This window comes from Sceloporus occidentalis, unplaced genomic scaffold (assembly GCF_023333645.1).
Source record: "Sceloporus occidentalis isolate IW3139 unplaced genomic scaffold, rSceOcc1.0.p SCAF_18, whole genome shotgun sequence".
Lineage (NCBI taxonomy): Eukaryota > Metazoa > Chordata > Lepidosauria > Squamata > Phrynosomatidae > Sceloporus > Sceloporus occidentalis.
In genome coordinates, this window is record NW_028316998.1 from 2,875,739 (window position 1) to 2,897,285 (window position 21,547).

Genomic DNA, 21,547 nt, shown 5'->3' on the forward strand with positions numbered 1-21,547 from the left:
AAGATAAGACAGAGCTGTCAGTACTGCCCACAAGACTAAGGTAGTGTTCTAAAGCCAATCATTTTGCATGACTTTTTTTAAGTATTAACTATTGCAACTTAATGTTTTCTTTATTGAAAAATGCAATCAAGAGAGCCTGCTATGCATGCAAAATGAGGGCAAAGCTTGTTGATTGCACACTTTATCATTTTTTTTGGCACACATAGGGCTTTTCTAAAGTATGTGGTCATATGGTAACACTATTTTTTCCTATTTATAACAATTTCAAATAAACTATTAAGGCCATGCTTTACCAGTGTTAGACAGCAACAAAATCAGGTTATAAAACTGTATTATGTGTGAGCCTGAGATAATCTATTCATATCACAATTCTGCTGTTGTTGTATTTGGATCCTTTTGTCCTGGATAGTTTTCTTTGAAAGATAAAAACATGATATTTGAGGTTACTTACCATCACAAAAGGTTCTTGACTCTGACAGAAAAGGTTTACAAAGAAAATTATCGAAGTGACCTGCATTGTCATTGCTTTCACTTAGAAGTGATTTTGAGAGACACCAGTTCATCATTATGTTGCAAAGTGATACCTGCATCACAAAGGAATTATGTCATAGAACATTAAGACTAGCCTGCCTTAAAGGGCCGCGCCGTTCACCCTGTAGTCACACCACTGGTCGTACTGTAAGCTTTTTATCCCATCCTCTCTCTTCTTTTTGCTTTCTTTTGACTTTGGGTACTGTAAGCTTTATTGTACAACTATATATACATTTTCATGGAGCAACATGTAAAGCTAATTCATTGAAACTCCACATATTTCCTTATGCTATGTCTTATTCAGTATTTTCATCTGCAAATTTAATAAAACTGTAAATAACCCCCCCAAAAAATGCACATTATTTCAATGATGATTCATTTGAGAATCGCCAGTGTACAAGAAAGGCTCATAAAACATATGATTCACAATATTTTCACATATTGACATTTAAAATTCAGGCAGTATTAAGTAAATGATAACATTTGGAACCCGTGAGAAAAAAAAAGCCAGTGTCACATTGATTACAGCTTAAGATAACCTGAGTAGACACACAATGCAGTTTGTAAATGATCATTTCATTTAATAAAGGTAAAGAGTTCATCGATACCAATATCACTCATGTGAAAAAGTAATTGTCCTCAAACCTCATAACTGATTGTGCCTCCTTTGGTGTTTGCAATACCTAGTAATGAGTCTTTTATATCGGTGTGGAGGAATTTTGGTCCACTCTTCTTTGCTTCTTTTTTTTAATTCAGCCACATTGGAGGGTTTTGCAAGGATGAACATTTAAAGATGTAATAGATTTTTGGGGGGCATCATCAGTTACTTTATACTGAAGCTTTTTTTTTGGGGGGGGGAAACAACTTTCAGTTGCAGTACTAGAAGTTGGTTTCAGACACATGATACAAGCTTAAACATTACCATCTAGTCATATCCTGTGTGAAATGGGGTTCCATGCATGTTTCAGATGGAAGAGGAGCCAGAAGAAAATTCTAAATGGACATCCAATGTGCCATACAGGGAGCGCAATACATCCAGGACCTTCTCTTGAATAAAATCAACTTGATCAAAGGGGCAATAGTCATCCAGGCTAGACCTAAAATATAATAAATACATGTATTAAACAAGTAAATATAGAATGGTGAGACCCAAAACTTGTATCAACATTCTGTTCTTGAAAAGGCTTGGCATAAGTGTCTTAAGTCACACGTTAAGTTTTATCATAGAAAATTTAGAAGTCCAAAAACGTCTATTTCTGGTCAGTATATACATTTCCAACTTTTTACTGTTACAATAAAGGATATCTCAGGAGAAATAATCATGCAGAACAAGAAGTTAAGATGCCTGCTCCTACTGGTATAAACATGCTGGGATTCTATTACATATACATTTTTAAATCGTAAACACCATTATGTAGTTTAATTTATTGTATAAACTTTAAAACGTAGGGCTTGGACAGGGTCAGATCTACGTTGTGTAATTTGTCAGAGTAAATCTCTTTACTATATTGTACAGGTTAACATGTTTCCATAATACAGAAATTCCTTGAATAAAGTTGAAACAACTTTTCGTTGTATTATTTCGTTATAACGTTGATAACCACTCACACTCTCTGTCACTGTCTCCCTACTCTCTCCGCTGATCACTTCTGTGCCAGTCTCCTTTCCAGCAGCTTCGGTGAACTTCCACATTATGAAAAGAAGACTCAAGAGGACAAAGATTCAAGTTTAGAAGTGGAACTGAGGGAAAGGAGACAGGGACATGGAAGTGGTCAGTGGAGACATTATCCATGTTTTCACTAAAATCTGCAACGTTACGTAAGGATTGATTGTACAACACAGCACCACCACCTTATGTGCCTATTGTTTTTGCAACCTCTGAAATCACTTATACTCGGATCATAGTAACAAACAATGAGAGGACTCTAATACATCTGGATTAACATTTATTGGATTGTTCTTGAACGCTGCTTAAAGCTATCTCATATCCAAGTTTTGGATATGCAGTTTTTAATGACGATGTAAGAAGGATTAAAAAAAATATCCATCTCTACCTGTCCTTATGTGAAAAATGATGAAAATATTGAAAATTGCCCCCTTAGTTACTTAATCAACCAAATGTAATTGATAATTGGGTTCACTAGACACACCTAGGTATGATAACTGCTATCCTGTTGAATTTAAATATTCAATTCAACCTGTCTAGTCATGAAGAGATGACAAAGTCATTGACATCTATCAGTCTGGAAATATTTACATGGGTTTATAAGGCTCTGGGACTCCAGCAAACCTCGGTGACAGCTGAAACCTGCAACCTTGGACAGCGGTGAATCTTCCCAGGAGTGGCAGGCCTACAAAATTCCTCCAAGATTGCATCAATGACTCATCCAAAAGATCCCAAAAGTACCCAAACTAATACCTAAAGAACTGTAGGCCTCACTTGCCTCAGTTATGGTCAGTGTTCAGGATTCCAACATCACTTTGTTGCCTCAAGCGCTGTTGGGTTATTCAGCAGGACAATAGCTGGAGGCACACAACTTAGTCCTCCTCTGAATGAGTCAAAAGAAATGAAGGTTTGGCGTGGCCTACTCAAAGTCCTGACAAAGTCCAATCAAGATGCTGTGGAATGACCTAAAAAGGGCTGTTCATCCTCGCAAAACCCTCCAATGTGGCTGAATTAAAAAAAAGGAGCAAAGAAGAGTGGACCAAAATTCCTCCACACCGATATAAAAGACTCATTACTAGGTATTGCAAACACCCAAGGAGGCACAATCAGTTATGAGGACAATTACTGTTTTTCACATGGGTGATATTGGTATCAATGAACTCTCTACCTTTATTAAATGAAATGATCATTTACAAACTGCATTGTGTGTATACTCAGGTTATATTTGTCTTATATAAAAATTAGTTGAACGATCGGAAACTTAAATGTGACACATAAGCAAAAATAGAAGAAATTGGGAAAGGGCAAAGCAGATTACATTAACAGACATTGCCCATTTAACTTACTATTTTTTAAATACATTTCTTACAGCTGTTCTAAATCCGCTAAAATACTTCAATATCCTCTAAAATACTTTTATATCAAAGCACAGCAGTAACAGCAAATGCTCCCACACCCGTGTGTATTGCCCCCAGCTAGCCCCACATTGTATATTTTTTTTCACTGCCCAGCCCCCTCTTTAGTATTGATTTATGTGATGCCCCCAGCCAGCACCCTTGTGTGAATTAATGCCCCCACCTTAGCACCCAGATTTCACTCACACGATCTGCCCAACACGCAGAATGGAAGCATAAGACTTCCCACCTTTGCCCCCAAACAACCTCCCTGTGCAATGCCCCCCCCACTTAAACATCCATGCAATCACACACATATTCATTCATTCATTATTCACAAACATTTATTCACTCATTCATATATTAATTTCCTCATTTACAGATACTAATCATTTACAGATACTAATTCATTCCCTCAATCACGTATACTCATTCATACAACCTCCCCCACCCCCTTACCTGAACTGCAGATCACTCTGTGCCACACACAGACTTCTGCAGGAGCTGCTGCATTCCTCTGCGTTCTTCTTTTGTACCGCCCGGGAAAGCAGGAATGGTGCGGAGTCATGTGACGTAGTCACGAGACTTCGCTGGTTTCCTGCTCGTCCTGGGTGGAACAAGAGATGCTGCTCGCTCAGCGAACAATGCGATCACGGTTAATGCAGGCTTTTAAGACAGCCATGGCGGCCGTATCGGCCACTCGGCCGGCAGCTTTATTAACATTTAGGGCGGCCGGGGGGGCAATTGCACCCCTGCCCCTGTCCATAATTCACACGGAGAGTACCTCCATGGTTACACAGAGGTGCTCAGAAACAGCAGCGAAAAGGCTAAAATGCTAACACACACATTATTGCCTAAACTCGACAAGTTTATTAACCCTGTAAGAACTGTTCACACTGAGCTACGAATCTTTTTATGAATAGTAAAGAATCGCCTCTACCAATTCCCTTGAGCTCTGGATTCAAGAGGTTCATTGTCTCACTTGAATGGATTGATTTCACTTTCCTTTTGACTTAAAGCACAATAATTTACCTTGATTAAGGCCAGATGCTAGCCTTAATCAAAGGGGCTATACAGAGAATATGCCATTTTGTTTTGTGTGTGTGTGTGTGCGTGCGCCAAGAGTTACCTTAGTCACCTCCATTTTTTCACATCAGATCAGTTTTAAAAACACAACAATAATTATAGCTAATTCAATTATTCGTTTCAGGTCAGCTACAATGGCACTACATGAGTATGTTGGCATAGGAAAGTAGATATTTAATAAAACTTCTGATACTTTCATTCTGGAATGTGAAAACAAACCAAGAATTCTCTTGCACTAGACAACAATTTCATAAAATATGCACAAAAGCATATTTACTAAAACAAGCCTTTTTACTTAATCAGAGATAATTTTCCTTTTTAACTGAATTCCCACTTGGCAGAGTTAATCCTTAGAGTTAAAGGGTTCAGTGCACCTGGATTGCTAGTATTGTTAAGTATTGCGCCCTTGTGGATTTAAAAAATATTGCCCACACAAACACAAGTACTTTTGTAATATAGAAGCATATTAAATTGTCTTAACCCCTTCAATCCCCTATAGACGTACCGGGACGTCCAAAAAACGCCCACTAAGAAACCCCTATGGACGTACCGGTACGTCTAGCCCTTCGTGCAGCGTCAGGGACACATCCTGGACTCCCCCTGGCAGCAGAAGCCAGCATCGCTGGCTTTCTGCTGCCCGATCTCCTGTAACAGCTTCCAGCGCGAAGCCGGAAAGCTGTTACAGATAGAAATGCTCGATTGCGCGATCAGGCTTTCCCTTCACGGGAGGATCGGGTAGCCCAGCAGGGTCTGTCTAGACCCTGCTGGGCTACCCCATCACTCAGATGAGGAGCTGTAACAGTTTCCGGCACTAATCTCGGTAAACTGTTACAGCTGGAAATGCCCGATCTCGCGATCAGGCTTTCCCTTCCAGGTCACGTCGCTACTGACGTGACCTGGAAGTTCACAGGAGGACAGGGTATCCCTGCAGGGTCTGTCTAGACCCTGCTGGGCTACCCTTTCACTCCGATGAGGTTGGAAATGCCCGATCGCGCGATCAGGGTTTCCCTTCCGGGTGACGTCACCCGGAACTACTCAGACCCTGCTGGGCTACCCGACAGCGCCAATGAGGGAGCTGTACCAGTTACCGGCACGAATGCCGGTAAACTGTTACAGATCTATGCCCGATCGTGCGATCGGGCATTCCCTCCGGTATGTTATTAGCCCTGGGGGACTGCCCCACACCCGGGGCAGTCCCCCAGTGCCACACATCCGGCAGCAATGTCACACGATCGCTGTGATGAGTAATCACAGCGATCTTGTGACCGTTACTGCAGATGCTCTGCCTCTCTCCTCCATCTGAGAGAGAGAGAGAGACAGAGCATCGTGCAGAAAAAAGAAAATCAGTACATAACCCTAACCCTAAATTAACCCTTTACTCCCCACGATCTTCAAAAAAATAAAAAACCTAAAAAAAAACCTTAAAAAAATATTTCCGTAATCAGGAGAGGCGGCTGTACACTGTAGGCTGGATTTCTCTGCCATAACACATACCCTGTGCCAAAAATCCTCAGCAACACAGAAGTGTTGGTGAAAAAAGTGCACGAAATTAGAGCAACGGCTGACTTTGGCAGTGATTGGCGGCCAAATGGTTGCATGAAAATGGTCCAAATTCTACTGGTGAAATACTCTGGTAGACCGCTTTCCAAAAATGTATACTTTTATGGGAACATGTTCTCCTGGGGACTGCTAAGCTGCTTCATAGATAGCATTGGCTTAGCACACACCGTGATCCAGTTTGCATGCACGTTACAACTTATGCCCTGTAATGTCCAGAAAACCACAAAAAAACTAGGCATGTGGGGTATTTCCGTAATCAGGAGAGGCGGCTGTAAACTTTAGGCTGGATTTCTCTGCCGTAACACATACCCTGCGCCAAAACTCCTCAGCAACACAGAAGTGTTGGTGGAAAAAGTGCACAAAATTAGAGCAACGGCTGACTTTGGCAGTGATTGGCGGCCAAATGGTTGCATGGAAATTGTCCAAATGCTCTTGATGAGATACTCTGGGTTGTCTCCTTTACAGAAATATATACTTTTATGGGGGTATTTATAATTAGGGGGGTGCTAAGCAGCCCCAAATGAAACATAGGTCTACTAAAGCAAAATGTGAAAATTCCACGTTTGGAATCTATAACGCGCATGGTCCCGTTTGTGCCCTGTAATGTCCAGAAAACCACAAAAAAACTAGGCATGTGGGGTATTTCCGTAATCAGGAGAGGCGGATGAACAATTTAGGATATATTTCTCTGCCGTAACACATACCCTGTACAAAAAATCCTAAGACGCGTTGGTGAAAAAAGTGCAGGAACTAATTTCTGTGGCCACCTTTGACAGTGATTGGTGGCCAAATACCTGCATGTAGAGTGCCCAAATACCCCTGACAGGATAGCCTGGATTGTCTGCTTTACAGAAATATATACCTTTGTGGGTGTTTTTGTTTTATTTGTTTAAAATTAGAGTTGCAGTCCCATCATACCTAATGTAAAAATGTAACGGCTTTGTATAAAGTAATCTACACCTTATAGTATGTTGCCTATATGTGCTGGGAAAATATGGAAAATCTATATAAACTGGGTATTTCTGAAATCAGGACACCTGAATTGATAAATCTGGATGGAATTTTCTGTCTCTTTACCTAATTTTGTGAGGATTCAGAGGGAAAATGTAAAAAAACTGTTTTTTTTTTCTCAGTTTTGCTAGTTTTTACTAAATTTCTAATTCTAAATTTTCAGCTAATCATCCAACTATGGTATCAAAAGAAAGCTCTATTTCTCCATGAAAAAACAATATATAGTTTATATGGGTACACTATTCACAGGAAAAGAGAATCATCGCTGAACCGACATAGCGCAAAAATTGCAAAATTGCTCCGGGCTTTGAGGTACCCAAAACCCCTGGGATTGAAGGGGTTAATAGACATAAAAATAAAAACAATAGGGAAAACATGTATCATAGCAAGGCAACAAATCATTAGTCCTAAAAAAAATTACATATTTATCCCTAGATCTGTATTTTCTGCAACACTTCACCACTTTCGGATAACAGGCCAATGTGTAGTACTCAACTAAACAGAAATATGACATATTGGCTTTACATAAATTCTTATATTATATTCAACGTTCCAGGTACAGATAGATTATTCACTTAGAAAGTGATTTAGCAAAGATAATACATTGCCATTGGTGTCATAGTTTGGGTTTCTTTGCTATAAGTTTGTGTACAACAATATCAATTATTATGATATATATATATATATACCGTATTTGCTCGATTATAAGACGAGGTTTTTTCCAGAGCAAATGCTCTGAAAAATACCCCTCGTCTTATAATCGAGGTCGTCTTCTAATCAGACCTCATTCTGCTGGGGCCAGGCTGCTTACCGGGCTTTGGTCGCGAGCAGCGTCGCTCCTACTAGCTGCAGGAGAACAGGAAGCTAGCACAGTCCTCACATAACTCTGCCTCCCCCTCCTTCCTCCTTCCTAAGGGGCGGGGCCAGAGAAGTTGCTCGCACAGCCAGCCCCTGCAGAAGTCTGCGAGTGGGAGATCTGCAGTTCAGGTAAGGGGGTGGGGGAGGGTTTTTGTGATTAATGTGTGAAGTATGTGTGATTAATGGAATGAATGAGTATTTAAATGTTTGTGAATGAGTGTGTGATAGCATGGATGTGTAAGGGGGGTGGTGGTGGTAGCATGGCATAGGGAGGCTGTAATCACACTACTATCATCCCCAGGTTCCAGCATGTACTGGCTGCCTTGGCTTGATAGGAGTGTGATATATACCTCCAGAAATGCATTTTAACCCCCTATATGCCACTCAGCCCCATGATATGCCTTTTTAACCCCCTATATGCCAGAGTGGCATATAGGGGTATAAGGCATATCATGGGGCAGAGGGGCATATAGGGGGTTAAAAGGCACATCAAGGGGCAGAGTGGCAAATAGGGGGGTATAAGGCATTTCTGGGGGCAGAGTGGCAAGCCTGGGGGCAGATGTGCATAACTGGGGGGGCAGGTTGGCAAATAAAAGGAAATAAAAAATATATTTTTTTCTCAATCATAGCTTTTATTAAATATGAAATAGTGAATAGTTTACATTAATTAATATTTACTAGTAAAACGTTTTTCCTATAGGGTAGTCTTATATTCAGGCTTTTTGTTTTTTTCCTAAATTAATATTTAGATTTTGGGGGGTCATCTTATAATCAAGCAAATACGGTATATAATTATATCAGTAACAAGCATACTGCCAGTTTTGTAATATTTACCTTGCTAATGTGACAAGCGTTGGCTTTGGGAGATGTTTCAAGAGATGTTTCATGGCGTGAATAAGACCGTTTATCTCCGTTTCTGAGCTTACATGGTGTGGAAGCTCAGCATAATCACATGTAAGACCAGCTTGGTGTATCTGCAAAAGAAGCATGTGAATTGAACACGAGGACGTGAGGTATTTAGCTTTAGTCACTCTGTTCCCTATGGCTGACTTAAAAAAAATAAACCTGCAGAGGTTATTAAGGTTTGTGTGTAATGATTATATATAAGAAGAGGGCACGCCATAACTTTTTAACCCATTAAGGACCGGCGACGTAGGAGATCTGTCACAGAAAAAAAATGGTTCATGAGGACCAAGGCCGTCTTCCCTATGTCATGGGGTTTAAGCACAAGCAGAGTTAAATTCCCTACGGTAAAAGGAGATCAGACCCTCCAACCTCACAGCTAGGGCCCAAATTTGTTGCCCTGAGCGGTCAGATTGGATGTGACAGTGCTCTAATTGAGTGTTATTACATTCAATAGGGATTTAAATGCTTGAACAGGGGTTTGTCCAGTTCCTTCAGGCAATGCCACCACTCGCCATGGAATCTGTGCAATGCGGCAGGGACTCTCAGCGTCTACAGAGACCCTGATTGGGTTCCCTGCCACAATATGCGATCAGTCAGTGTGTCTGTGACTATCCCCATAGGATTTCCCCTACTGCTGTATAGGGGATCCCTCTACTGTACAGGAGAACACTATAGGGAAACTAACAGGTGATGTTACCCAGTGGATCTCTATACATCAAGCAATGCTCGCCAATAGAGAACAGTGTCAAAAATGTAATTGAATGTGTTAAAAAATAAATATACAAAAATGTATACATATAAAAAATAAAAAATAGTCTCATGTCTAGCCCTATAAGATATTTTAAAAAATATTCTTCCCACCCATACAGCATTTTCCAGTTACCTAAAACAAATACATTAAATAGAGATATACAATAAAATACACTGGCAAAAAATATAGGGTAATTTGAATTGGAGGGGGCAGCTAAACTAACACGGGGATACTCTTGAACATAGAAGTGTTTTGTTTTTGTTGTAGTTGCCAATTTTTGGAAGAGATTGGAATATCCATAGCAAACAAAATTATTTTCAGTAATGTATACTTTTATCAGGTGGTTTTGATATCTGTCAATAATACTGACGTTATAGTCCAACTACGTTAAATTTGGGGATGGAGTAGTTTGAGGGGAAAAAAAAGGGATGTGCAACTTTTGGACTTTTTTCTCATACGAAATAATGTCTTACATTGATAAATACGGCTTCAGAAGAAAACTCTACTTGTGCTCAAAAAATATGTAATTTGTGTGGGTTCATGAATCGAGTAAGAGGGACATTGCTCTGGTCCTTAAGGGGTTAAGAAACAAATTTAATATTGCATGCTGGGTTACATAGTAAACTCGATGTTTCAGTCCCAATCAGGACTCAATAAATAAAACACAACTCTGCACAACTAGTGGGCAGTATTATATCAAGCACTGCTGGTACAAACATACAGACATCTTAAAAAAAAAAAAAAAAAAAAGATTTACCATTTCGTAGTCAGGGGCTTCCATCCGAGATTTGAGGCTACCTACAAGCTGAACCAGGGGGCTCATTCTAAAAAGTATAAAAACAGTGGGGTTCAAAAAACAAACTTGAACACCAGACTGACACCTAGAAGATACTAGTTTACAAATCTTTGGGCAAACACAGTAACACATCTGTTACAGCTCATCCATTGCTAGCCAATACCGCAGTTTTATTAACCCTTTGAAACAAAGCACTTTCAACAAGGAAAGGCACTCCCAGGTCATGTCATTTATTTTGTTTACGTATGCTTGATTTTATATTAACCCCTTAAGGACTGTTTTTTGTTTTGTTTTTTTTTGTACCCTTTATGACCAAGGCTGTGTTAACATTTTGCGGTGCTCGTGCTTAGCTGTAAGTTTCCTCTCTCTCGTTTAGAGTACCCACACAAGTTATATATTGTTTTGTTCTAGACAAGAAGGGCTTTCTTAGATACCATTATTTTGATCATATCATTTAAATTATGATATAAAAAATGTTTGGTTTTTTTAAACCAAAGCACTTTTTCTTACTTTTAGTTGAAGAAAAAGCTTTTAATATTTGTCCTGCGTTAAAAAACACCCAGTGATTAGATTTTTTTGTTTTTTGCACGTTACAGGGCAATGAGTATTGCTATTTCAAAACCTTGTTATTTTTTTTTTAAATCCGTTCATAGTTCCCCATGTGCTATCTGGGACATCAAAAAAAAAAAATTGTGCTCACCAAGCTAATGATATATTGATAATTTGGATGAAACAAAGTTTATTTGCAAAAATCACACTTCCTCATCCATACCCGGGATTAGAAGCCCATCTTTGTACGGTCTCCTCACCATCATCCTCACAGAAGTCTGCAAACGCGGCTTCTAGGTCCTCAAGCTGACGTACGCGATTCTCTACACAGTCTACCAGCGCGTCCTGAGAGTGAATAAAGGCACTATGGATGCTCAAGTTCCACTGGGCTGCAATTAATTGAAGAAATCTACTAGACAAACATTGATGATCACTTTTATAATGTTGTTGTTTCTTTCCTCTACACACACTCACATTACATTTAACAGAAAGAACAGTGGAGTTTTTTGTTTTTTTTTATCAAACTTAAAATATTTCAAATTGGCTTCTGTCCCTTTTTCTTCTCTGTCTTCCTTTCTCTCTGCCTCCCAACCCAAAACAGTGTCTGCCAACAGGGGTTAGTGGAACCTGGGTGCAGTATTTCTTTGGTGATCCCACACACTTCAACAGTATATGCTTACATTCACACCATACAGTCATAGACACATGCTAACACCATACACCAATGCACATAACCCAATAGAGTAACACACAAACTCCATACACTCACACACGTTACCATCACGCACATAAACTCACTTAATTTGGTCATTTTAAATACATTTAAACAATATATTTTTTGCTCTATTAATATAGTTTTTTTTAGGCGTGAAGTTCAAAATATTTAGTTGTGGTTGAAACAGCTTAACAAGGTACAAAGGGGCCTACAAATGGTACAGCACCTCTAAATGACAATGTGATATTTCTTTACCTCCGAGTTATCAGAATTTGGCTTTTTGAAGCTGTACAGTTCTTGCAAGAGTTTGTATTCATCCTAAAAAGATAAAAATTATAGTAAGTGGTTAAAAATAAGAAACTTTAAAGAGTTCATCTACAGATTACCTTGAAAAATGTTGCTGAAGCCATCATAAGATTTTTACACCCTGGTAAAATTCAAATGATTTCCTACCATTGCAAAACATTATTGCAATATAAATGAAGATAAGAACCAAGTCATGTTGACGATACACCTAAAGAGGTTAACACAAATATTCAGCAACATGCAGTTTTCTGCTTTTTAAAAACACACTATACAACATGCTCCTACTAAAGGTACACTTCTGCCATCTTATGCAATTTAATAAATGTAATAGCTGCTTGGCCCCCTTTCAAATTCCTGTGATGTCTGTTTTGTAAATAGATGGTGGATTCTGAAGAAACCCCTCCCCACCATATGCATTTAACCCTTTCCATACATTCACAGCTAAATGTCCAGCAGCAGATGTGTTTGGCCGAAGGCATGTTCCTGCATCTCATTTACTTATATCTAGTTATATGCAGTGAATGCTACGGGAAGGCGGTGTGAAGAGGACTGTTCAGACCCCTGTGTGCATGCATGGATGCTACTCTCACTGATTTAAATAGAAGCACTTTCCTACCACTAACGGTTCAAGCAGCAAATCAGTGGCAAGAAATGTCAGATCATGGAGGAGGACCACTGCTGCAGCAAGGCTGCAACTTCTATGTCAGGTATATTATTTTCATTCTGGAAGGATGCCTAATAAAGTACTCATGGAGAACTTTAAAAAGCATTCTTCTATAGTGGTGACTAAATTGTCCCTTTAAAGTTCAGCTAATAATTCTCATCGAATGCCACCAAACAAAACGGTACGTGACAAACTGCAAATAATATTTTAAATGCAGGAATTACACATCATTAAAAGCAGGAGATGGCCAGCTGCCCTTTCATGTGACATATACTTAGTTTATGTTTATATTTGCAGTACATGTGTACACACACACACATATATATTATATATATAATATATATGTGTGTGTGTACATGTACTGCAAATATATATATATATATATATATATATATATATATATATATATATATACACCGTATATATATATAATTGAGCAGCATACACATATATTTTGAAGCCTATCAACACTACCCACAAGAAGCCACTAGATGGCAGAAGAGAGTTAATGTTACAACATGCTGAAGTATCGATGTTTCCCAGCGCTGATATCTTACACCAGTTCCTTTGAACACCAGCCTTGAAGGTCCATAGTGACCCCATACAAAAAGGCTCTTCTGCAATACAGCACACGGACAGTTTTTCAATAGTTGTGAAGTTTGCCACTCTGTTGCAAGGTTAGCAAAGAAAGGTAACAAAAAAGTAATTGATACTTGCCTCTTTGCAGTCTGCACGGATTGCGAAAGTAAAAATATAGCAAGGTAATATAGCAAACACATTTATAAAAGCTACTGCGCAGCCTTGGTTTTTATTCCATGTCATCTGAAGAAGAGACCTTTGAAGTCCAGAAAGCATACATAACTTTTTGGCCTGACAAAATGTATCTATTTCTACTAAAGACCAGCCTTAATTTTGAACAAAAGACTCATACGGATGCAAGTTTTCATAGCTACATACCTGAGTATACATTTCTTTAAAAGGATTCTTGACTGAAAAGAAGTCTAGATCGATATCTAGAACAAAGGCATCTCCTTGAGCTAGTATTTGCCTAATGGTGTTTTGCGAAGACAGGGTATTAGGATCAGTGCATGTTTCCATGTTATCATTTGATGAGGTCTCTTTTCTTGAGCTGCCTTCGGCATCTTCACCAGACAATCCGATAGAGTGGACAAGTTTCAGCGCTGCTGTAGAACCATCTGAGCAATCTTCACCTCCTGAAAGCTTTAATTTCTTAGCAGCAGATTCTCCCTTTTCTGTATCATCACATCCTGGTTCTTTCACGCCATTCAACAAAATAACACTCAAGTTGAGAGGTTTTGGATTTTCAAGCTGCTCTTTGGGAACGTAAAGACCATCGCTGAGAAAGTAATCATCGGTGCTCGTGACCCTAAAGTTGAATAGACAAAACAGTGCTATAGGATAAAGAGAAATCACTCAACTTATAATACTAATAAAAAATAAAAAAACGTAACAGAGACATTTTTTCACCATGAAACAAAAGCCTCAACCTGACCATGACTCCAAATGTACTGCTGTGAGCAGGAGGGTGTTGAGGAATTATAGACAACTGAGCATCTCTTCGATTTTGGGGGTTTCTTCACTTAATAAGGAGTATGAATAAGAGTTGAACATTTTAACTTCCCAACTTCACTATTCATTATAAAGAAACCACCTAAGTGAGATACTCCTGCATCAACATCAGGTGTAGCTCGGCCCTGTTGGCAGCTATAGATATATCACAGGGCTGAACCTGTTAATGTCTTTATCTTTTAATTATGCAGGGGGCAAGTCAGGCTTTCCTACAAGACAAGACTGGTCCTTCACAAGGCATAATGTGGTTTCTGGGGCCTCTTGCCGGGTACTAATTTTTGACATCACAGACTGGGTATGTGCTTGAAGGTCTTCCAGTTTAAAGGGTGGGAGCAGCTGTAGGAGGTCTGACTGCTGTGATGCAATACATAGAAGGGGTGCTTTGGAAGGATGACAGCACTCTGTTTCTAAGCAACTCTATTATCTCATTACATGATGCAGCACTTACCTGTTGATATATTATGGCGCATCCTAGGTGGAACAGCTTAACATGCAACTTAGAGCTGCTCTTAGTTATAAAGGCTGCTGCTACAGTAATTTTTAAGGTGTTGTGTTTAATAAACATGTACAATGACAGTATTTGTCACACACACCTAGTACATACTGCATTAACTAGCTGAATGAAATTGAGGCGATAGTATGGCTTACCACAGGACAGGCACAGGTATGCAAAATACATACCGCAAAAGCAAGCCACCTTGTTTTTTATTCATTTAAATAAAAAATCATGAATATTCAACCAGTATATTTGGAATCTGCATTCTGTACGGGGTTTCAACCCACCGGTTCCACATATGGAAGGCCATTCATACAATACCTTATAGTAGTTGTGGATCTGTCCTTGCCAACTAAGAAAGAATGATTGCCTTCCTTTATCTGCTGGGCCCAGGATGGATGAAGCCATACTACTTGAGAGAAATGTCCGGCATACACCACAGGCATGATCCAGTTTTCAATGCTTAACTCACTGTAACACATAATATTATATAAATAATATAAAACTAGGTGGGTTGTTTTTTTTGCAACATTAATGATATGAGCATTGTTCGAAAAATGGTCTGATCACCATTGCAGCCAAAAGAATATGCTTTGGTTCTAAGAACACTTTTCAAAGGTTAAACAATAATCACCTTTTATACATCTCTTACGTCTCTTAAACAAAAAAATATTTCCATGTGCGAAGTGAGTCTGTCACATCTCCATCCATGTGATGGGCTCTGTGAGTCCCACAGACCCCATGTGCCATGCGCGGGACGCACCCCAATCGATTTTATTGCCGCTTTCTCATCACTGAATGCCTGCCAACCAGTGGCAAGAATTGTCGGACCATGGAAAAGGAGAGCAGCTTCTACCTCAGATAGGCACTTATTTTTTTCCAGTTTTGTGAAAAAAAGCACATTTAAGTACTCAGAGAGTACTTTAATTGGGATTCTTTTTTGATCCCTTAACGACTGATGATGTGCCAGGCGCGTTGTTGCATTAAATAAGCTTATAAAAAGGATTAAAGGTCCTTCCTTCACTTAAACCGTGTTGCCTTGGTGTTGAGGCATTCAGCAACACCTAAATCTACATTGCATTTACACAATTTAACGAAAATCCAATGTTGTGCCATTTCTCTTTGCATTTCTTTAAGGCTAACAAATACGGTGATATACCCACAAAACAGCTCCTACAAGATACATCAGGGAAGGAAAGTGTTATTTTGGTCCCAAAGTCAAGCCGCGGTCCTAAGTGACCTGTTTAGGGTTGGACAGTCAAAAATGATGAGGCATCCTAAGGAGTGTATAAAGATTCCCCTGATTGTGTGCACATATGGCACAAGTTTACTTCAAAGACCAAACAGCAACGTTACGCAGAAGAAAAAAAAAACATGTTAAATCCAAAATCTAGATTGCAATTTCATTAATAAAAGATTAGATCTCTGTAACAGTAGCTGGCAGCCTGGAAACGACCGTAAGATCGACTGTTTGATTTCTTTGTCAGCTTGCGAATTGCGTGATATTTCATGGTGTTTTCCTCCTACAACTTCAATGGCGTTCAATAAATAAATCAATTTAAGTTTAAGACACAAATATAGGTATGTCTTTAGCGGAGTACTTACAAGTTCCCCGCAACTCTGAGTTCTAAAAACAATTCAAGGTATGGATTTTTCTAGTCGATATTACAACAGAATAAAGATTAGTTCGTACAACTGTAGAGAATTAAGGTGATGGCTTGCAACTCGGGAAATGTATTGCATTCTCCAATATGCACGTGCGATTACTCCAGAGAAAAGCATTGAAAGAAAACAAATCAAAGGTACAACAAGATTTAAAATGCAGTATAGATTTACATGCATGTCTCAAGCATGTTTAAGACAGCACAATAATTCACATTAAAAGAGGGGAGAAAAAACATCCTCTTGATTTAAAAGATCTGCAAAGTCCAACACGAACTATTAATTCACTATTTGGAGTTTGATTTCTGCATTTCAAAGTTGGGGCTCTGCCTTTGGAAACGGAATCTGCTTTTAATTTGAATTTCATTTTTTTTTAAACTAAATACAATGCTCTTGGTGTGAAAGCAATAGCAGCTTGTTTTTTCGGTGCAACAGAAAACTATTTACCGTATTGGCTCAAATATAGGCCGCACCCTTATAGTTTGGTGCTATTTTAAAGAAGAAGAATTTTTTTTTTTTACATTTAATGTATGGTAGGAGGCTTCCACCCTCCTTACCTAAACTTTTGCAACGTTGATGTAGATGCGGCAGACGTGACCGCCACTTCCTGCACCAGTCTGCCTCATCTACATCAATGTTGAGAATCAAGAATCATGGCAGAACTAAAGCTTTTGCACGCGTTGCCCGGGGACCGCATTTTCGCCAGACCGCACTGCCGAAAACGCTCTGCAGTCTTGTGATCCGGTCTTCTAGACACCCTGGAGAAGGTAAAAATGCTAAACCACAATTATAGGCCGCACGCCCACTTTAAAGATTTAAATTATGGGGGGAAAGTGCGGGCTATAACCGGGCCTATACGGTATTTTGAGTCCTTGCCAAGGTTGGTAGAGTTGGTTGGACTGCCTTTGGAATCTTTCTACAGACAACCCTATTATGCCCGTAACTATGACAGAACATACTTTTTATTCTAGTACTGTTAAATGCACAAGCCCTTATTTGTAAAATAAAAAAAAAATCTTTAAAGGGGCACACTAGCCACCATATGCACATTAGCGCCTATGATAACTTCACGGTCTTTCTACATTTTCAAGGTGCCCATTTTGCAAATGCATAAGGGCATTCTGCTGAACCCTCTTTACGCATTTGCTCCTTTCCCCACCTCCCAGATATGTTCCATGTAGGAGAAGGAGAACACATGTCCCTGAACATGATATACTTACAGCCCGTGAGCTCCAGCGTCGGCCTTGAGGAACGCTGCTGATAGAGGTCTGTTAACACCCCATACGCGTGTGAGAGCACTACCTGCCGCTAACTGGTTGCCTCAAGTGAAAAAGCATCCTTAAGTTCTAAGCTGAAGGTCAACAATAGAAGCAGCTTTTCAGCTTTAAGGTACATGGTCTCAATAAACACATACATAAAATACTGAATTCATTCACTAACCCTGTTTGACTGTCAAGAGTTAAAAATAATAAAGGTATTTATTAGTAAAATATTTAAATTTTTGTACTTAAGTCCCAACTTTGCATATAAACCAGAACTCCTAACTGTCTAGCAGGGCAGAGTGGCTCAGGTAGGACATCACTGCCAATGGAAAAGTCACTCATTCCTAATCCCAATAGATATACAAAAGGCGCAGTTTTGGCGACTCTGTCTGAATGGCATCAAGAGCCGACCCACAGCTCACCTAAATGTTTGACAGAAACTCTTTGGGGTATCATTCTGGCGAAGTTCTTTTGCCCTTAATAAAGCATTACGATATAAAGGAAATTGAAACGTTCTACTCTCCAGCAAGCTACCAGGTCAGCAATTGTGGTCTGTTCACTTAAGATGGAGATTCCAAGTAAGTGGAGCGTTTCAAAACTAGATGAGCCCCAGTGAGCTTCTCCAGGTAGAAGAGCTGAGTTCACCAAGGATGATCCATAGGTAATATAGGAGAGTACATAAAAGGTACTGATTTAGCTATACCTTGTACAGGGCCAGCAGAGACCTTTCTGCAGGATAAACTCACTGGGGTTTACCCATGACAGTGGCATCAGGGAGTTGAAATGTCAAACCCTATTGTCAAGTAACTATTTAGTGAGCAGACCCCCAAAGGTGTTTCCTGTACAATCTAGAGGTACAGTATTTATAAAGAGCACCATCCCCTTTACTCAAGGGAAGAACATACAAACCTATTTGGGATCTACATGTAAAGGCTAAAATACTCCCTTTCTATTAAACCTCTTGTGCATTGCACACTATCTGGCATGTTAAAGGTTAAGGCACAGGGGTGTTATACTTTAAAATTACTCTTCTAAAAATAAATATGTCTGTCACACACATATCAGATTTCTTTCCACCTTAAATGAAACCTGATTAGTTTAGTAGACCCAAGGCAATAAACAGCGGATTGCATTATATGTGCATCTCTTTACTCCACAATCAACCTCATTTTAATGGATATGTGCAATTTATTTAATTGATTGCGTTCTTCGGGTGATTGTCACACATAATTAAGCAGAGAAAAACGTATTTGTGCATGAGTATGCATGACATTACCTGAATAGGGCTTCTTTGTCAAATACGGTGTCTGCAGGCATGTTTACTGGTATCAGTAGATCTGGGTGGGAATCAAAGTGAACAAAGCTGATGTTACGGCCCGGTAAGTGCTTTGATCCAATGGCGCGATAGATAAAGGGCAGAACCTGAAAAAAAGGACACAGTTGTTGGTATGAAGAATAACTGAAAGCTGTCAAGGTCCATTGCTTTAAACAGAAAACATGTCCCGCATAGACACACACACTGATTATCTATATATATATATATATATATATATATAGATGATCAGTATATATATGTATATATTACAAACACAAATCAGGTTAATCCAAAAAAATTAGTAACATTTGAAATATGCGTGTGTGGCACAATAATTATTATTTTAGTCAATACTTTGTGCTGCCTGTCTTTGCCAACAGCTCTAAGTCTTCTCCTATAATCCCTGAAGAAGTTTGAGAATACATGACAAGGGATCTGAGACCATTCCTCCATACAGAATCTCTCCAATCTGTACAATTTCGAGGTTGACGCTGATGGGCTCTCCTCTTCATTTCACCCCACAGGTTTCCTATTGGATTCAAGTCAGGGGATTGGGATGGCCATGGTAGGACCTTAATTGTGTGGTGAGTAAACCATTTTTGTGTTGATTTTGATGTATGTTTTGGATCATTGCCCAACCATGGCCCAGCTTTATGGCAAAGACAGCCAGGTGTTCATTTAATATCTGTTGATATATGATGTTGAGTCCATGATACCACGTATCCTAACAAAATGTCCAGGTCCTCCGGCAGAACAATAGCCCCAAAACATCAAAGAACCACCACCAAACGTGAACACAAGGCACTTTTCCACATAGCTACCTCTTGGTGACTGCCAAACCCACCTGTAGTGATTATTGCCAAAAAGCTCTATATGTACTACCTACTATTTATATATATTATATATATATATATATCTCTGCAAAAACACTTATTCTTGTGCTACTCCCCAGCCCTTCAGTGAACACAGTGCCTTCTACTACAAATATTTTTTCATTTTGACTCATCAGTCCAGAGCGCCTGCTGCCATTTTGTATACCCCATACATTTTTGGCCAAAAGTCTTCCATGAAGGCCACTTTTGACCGGACATCTCTAAGAAGCATGAGTGTATCAGGGTGCCACTGGTTTCTGCCATGCTGAGTTGATGGCACTGCTGGACATAAGCGTGATGCGTCTTTCATCTGCTTTACCAAGTTTCCTTGGCCGGCCACTGCGTCTACAGTCCTCAACATTGCCAATTTATCTGTTCTTCAAAAGAGCTTGGCCAGAACATCTTGTGTCTTGTTGCTTTCCCTGGTCTTGCCATGGTGTATGACTTTTGACATCCACCTGACCTTGTTATCGAATTTGACTGTTCCTCACCCATTCCTCCTACACAGCTGTTTCTGTTTCAGATAATAATGGTGTTTCAAGCTACATATTAAATTGATGATCATTAGCGCCTGTTTGGTATAATGATGTAATCATACACCTCACTATATGCCTACAAAATCCCTAGTTTTGAAAGCATTCTTACCTTACGACACCTGCCTAAAACGTAGCTGAGATACGTATGCCATTACTTGTAAATGCCTGTGCTATAATAACCCGCTTAGTTAGCAGTGTGAAATGTCAGAGGGTGTGGGAAACTACAGCTTCTCCCCATGGTAAGCATATTTTACTTTTCTTTCATACTTTTGTATGAATTTTTGTTTAGAAGGCTCCCTGGAACACTGGAGTGTTTCTTTGATAGTATTATATTCAAACAAATCTCATTTTTCTTTCCTGACACTAAAATTAGAAACAAATGTTTCTAGTTACATATTGGAGCATATGTAAAAAGAACAACCTCAACAGCAGAACTCTCTCCACCTAATGTAACGCTTTGCCTTACTCTGTCAATTCTAGTCTTGTCATACCCCTTGAACATAAATATATTTTGTATGAAGCGCTGCGCAAATTGTTGGCGCTATATAAATAAAAGATAATAGTTTGGCTGTCCCTTTAAATCAACTATGTTGCTAAGCCACATACTACTCAATATCGCACTACTTTTATTACAACGCGCTCAATACACGTTATATATATATATATATATATATATATATATATATATATAAGAAGCGGTAAGTAGCCGTAGCAACCAATAAATTAGTCTCATCAGTGGTAGCATCCCTTTAGTTGCTATGGTGACATGACACAGGGCTACATCTGCCCCACATCTAGCAGTTTACCCCAGAATTCGTTTTTAGACATATGGTTAACCCTTTTTGATGGTTACATACATCGTGGTGATCCTCCACCACCCACACGGGCAGCTCGTTGTATTTTCTTAGACGATGGCTCTGCTGGCTGCTGCCGTTGTTGTTCATGGTGACAGATCCAGCTGTCACTGCGGTCCCGTCCATATTTACTGTAGAACGACGTGTAAAAGGCACACGACAACGGG

At 39.4% G+C, this 21,547-nt stretch overlaps 1 protein-coding gene across 1 annotated transcript; it reads right to left on the minus strand.

Moving 5' to 3' along the window:
• Nucleotides 1-1,495: 1,495 nt before the first annotated feature.
• Nucleotides 1,496-21,470, minus strand: LOC149302549 (UPF0489 protein C5orf22 homolog). Its single transcript, XM_089482229.1, has 9 exons — nt 21,384-21,470; nt 19,080-19,225; nt 15,201-15,350; nt 13,751-14,180; nt 12,079-12,141; nt 11,332-11,453; nt 10,521-10,587; nt 8,941-9,080; nt 1,496-1,628 (listed from the first exon to the last, which is right to left on the minus strand). Exons 1-9 carry the CDS (start codon nt 21,468-21,470, stop codon nt 1,496-1,498), a joined length of 1,338 nt encoding a protein of 445 aa, XP_089338355.1.
• Between the last annotated feature and the right edge of the window lie 77 nt (nt 21,471-21,547).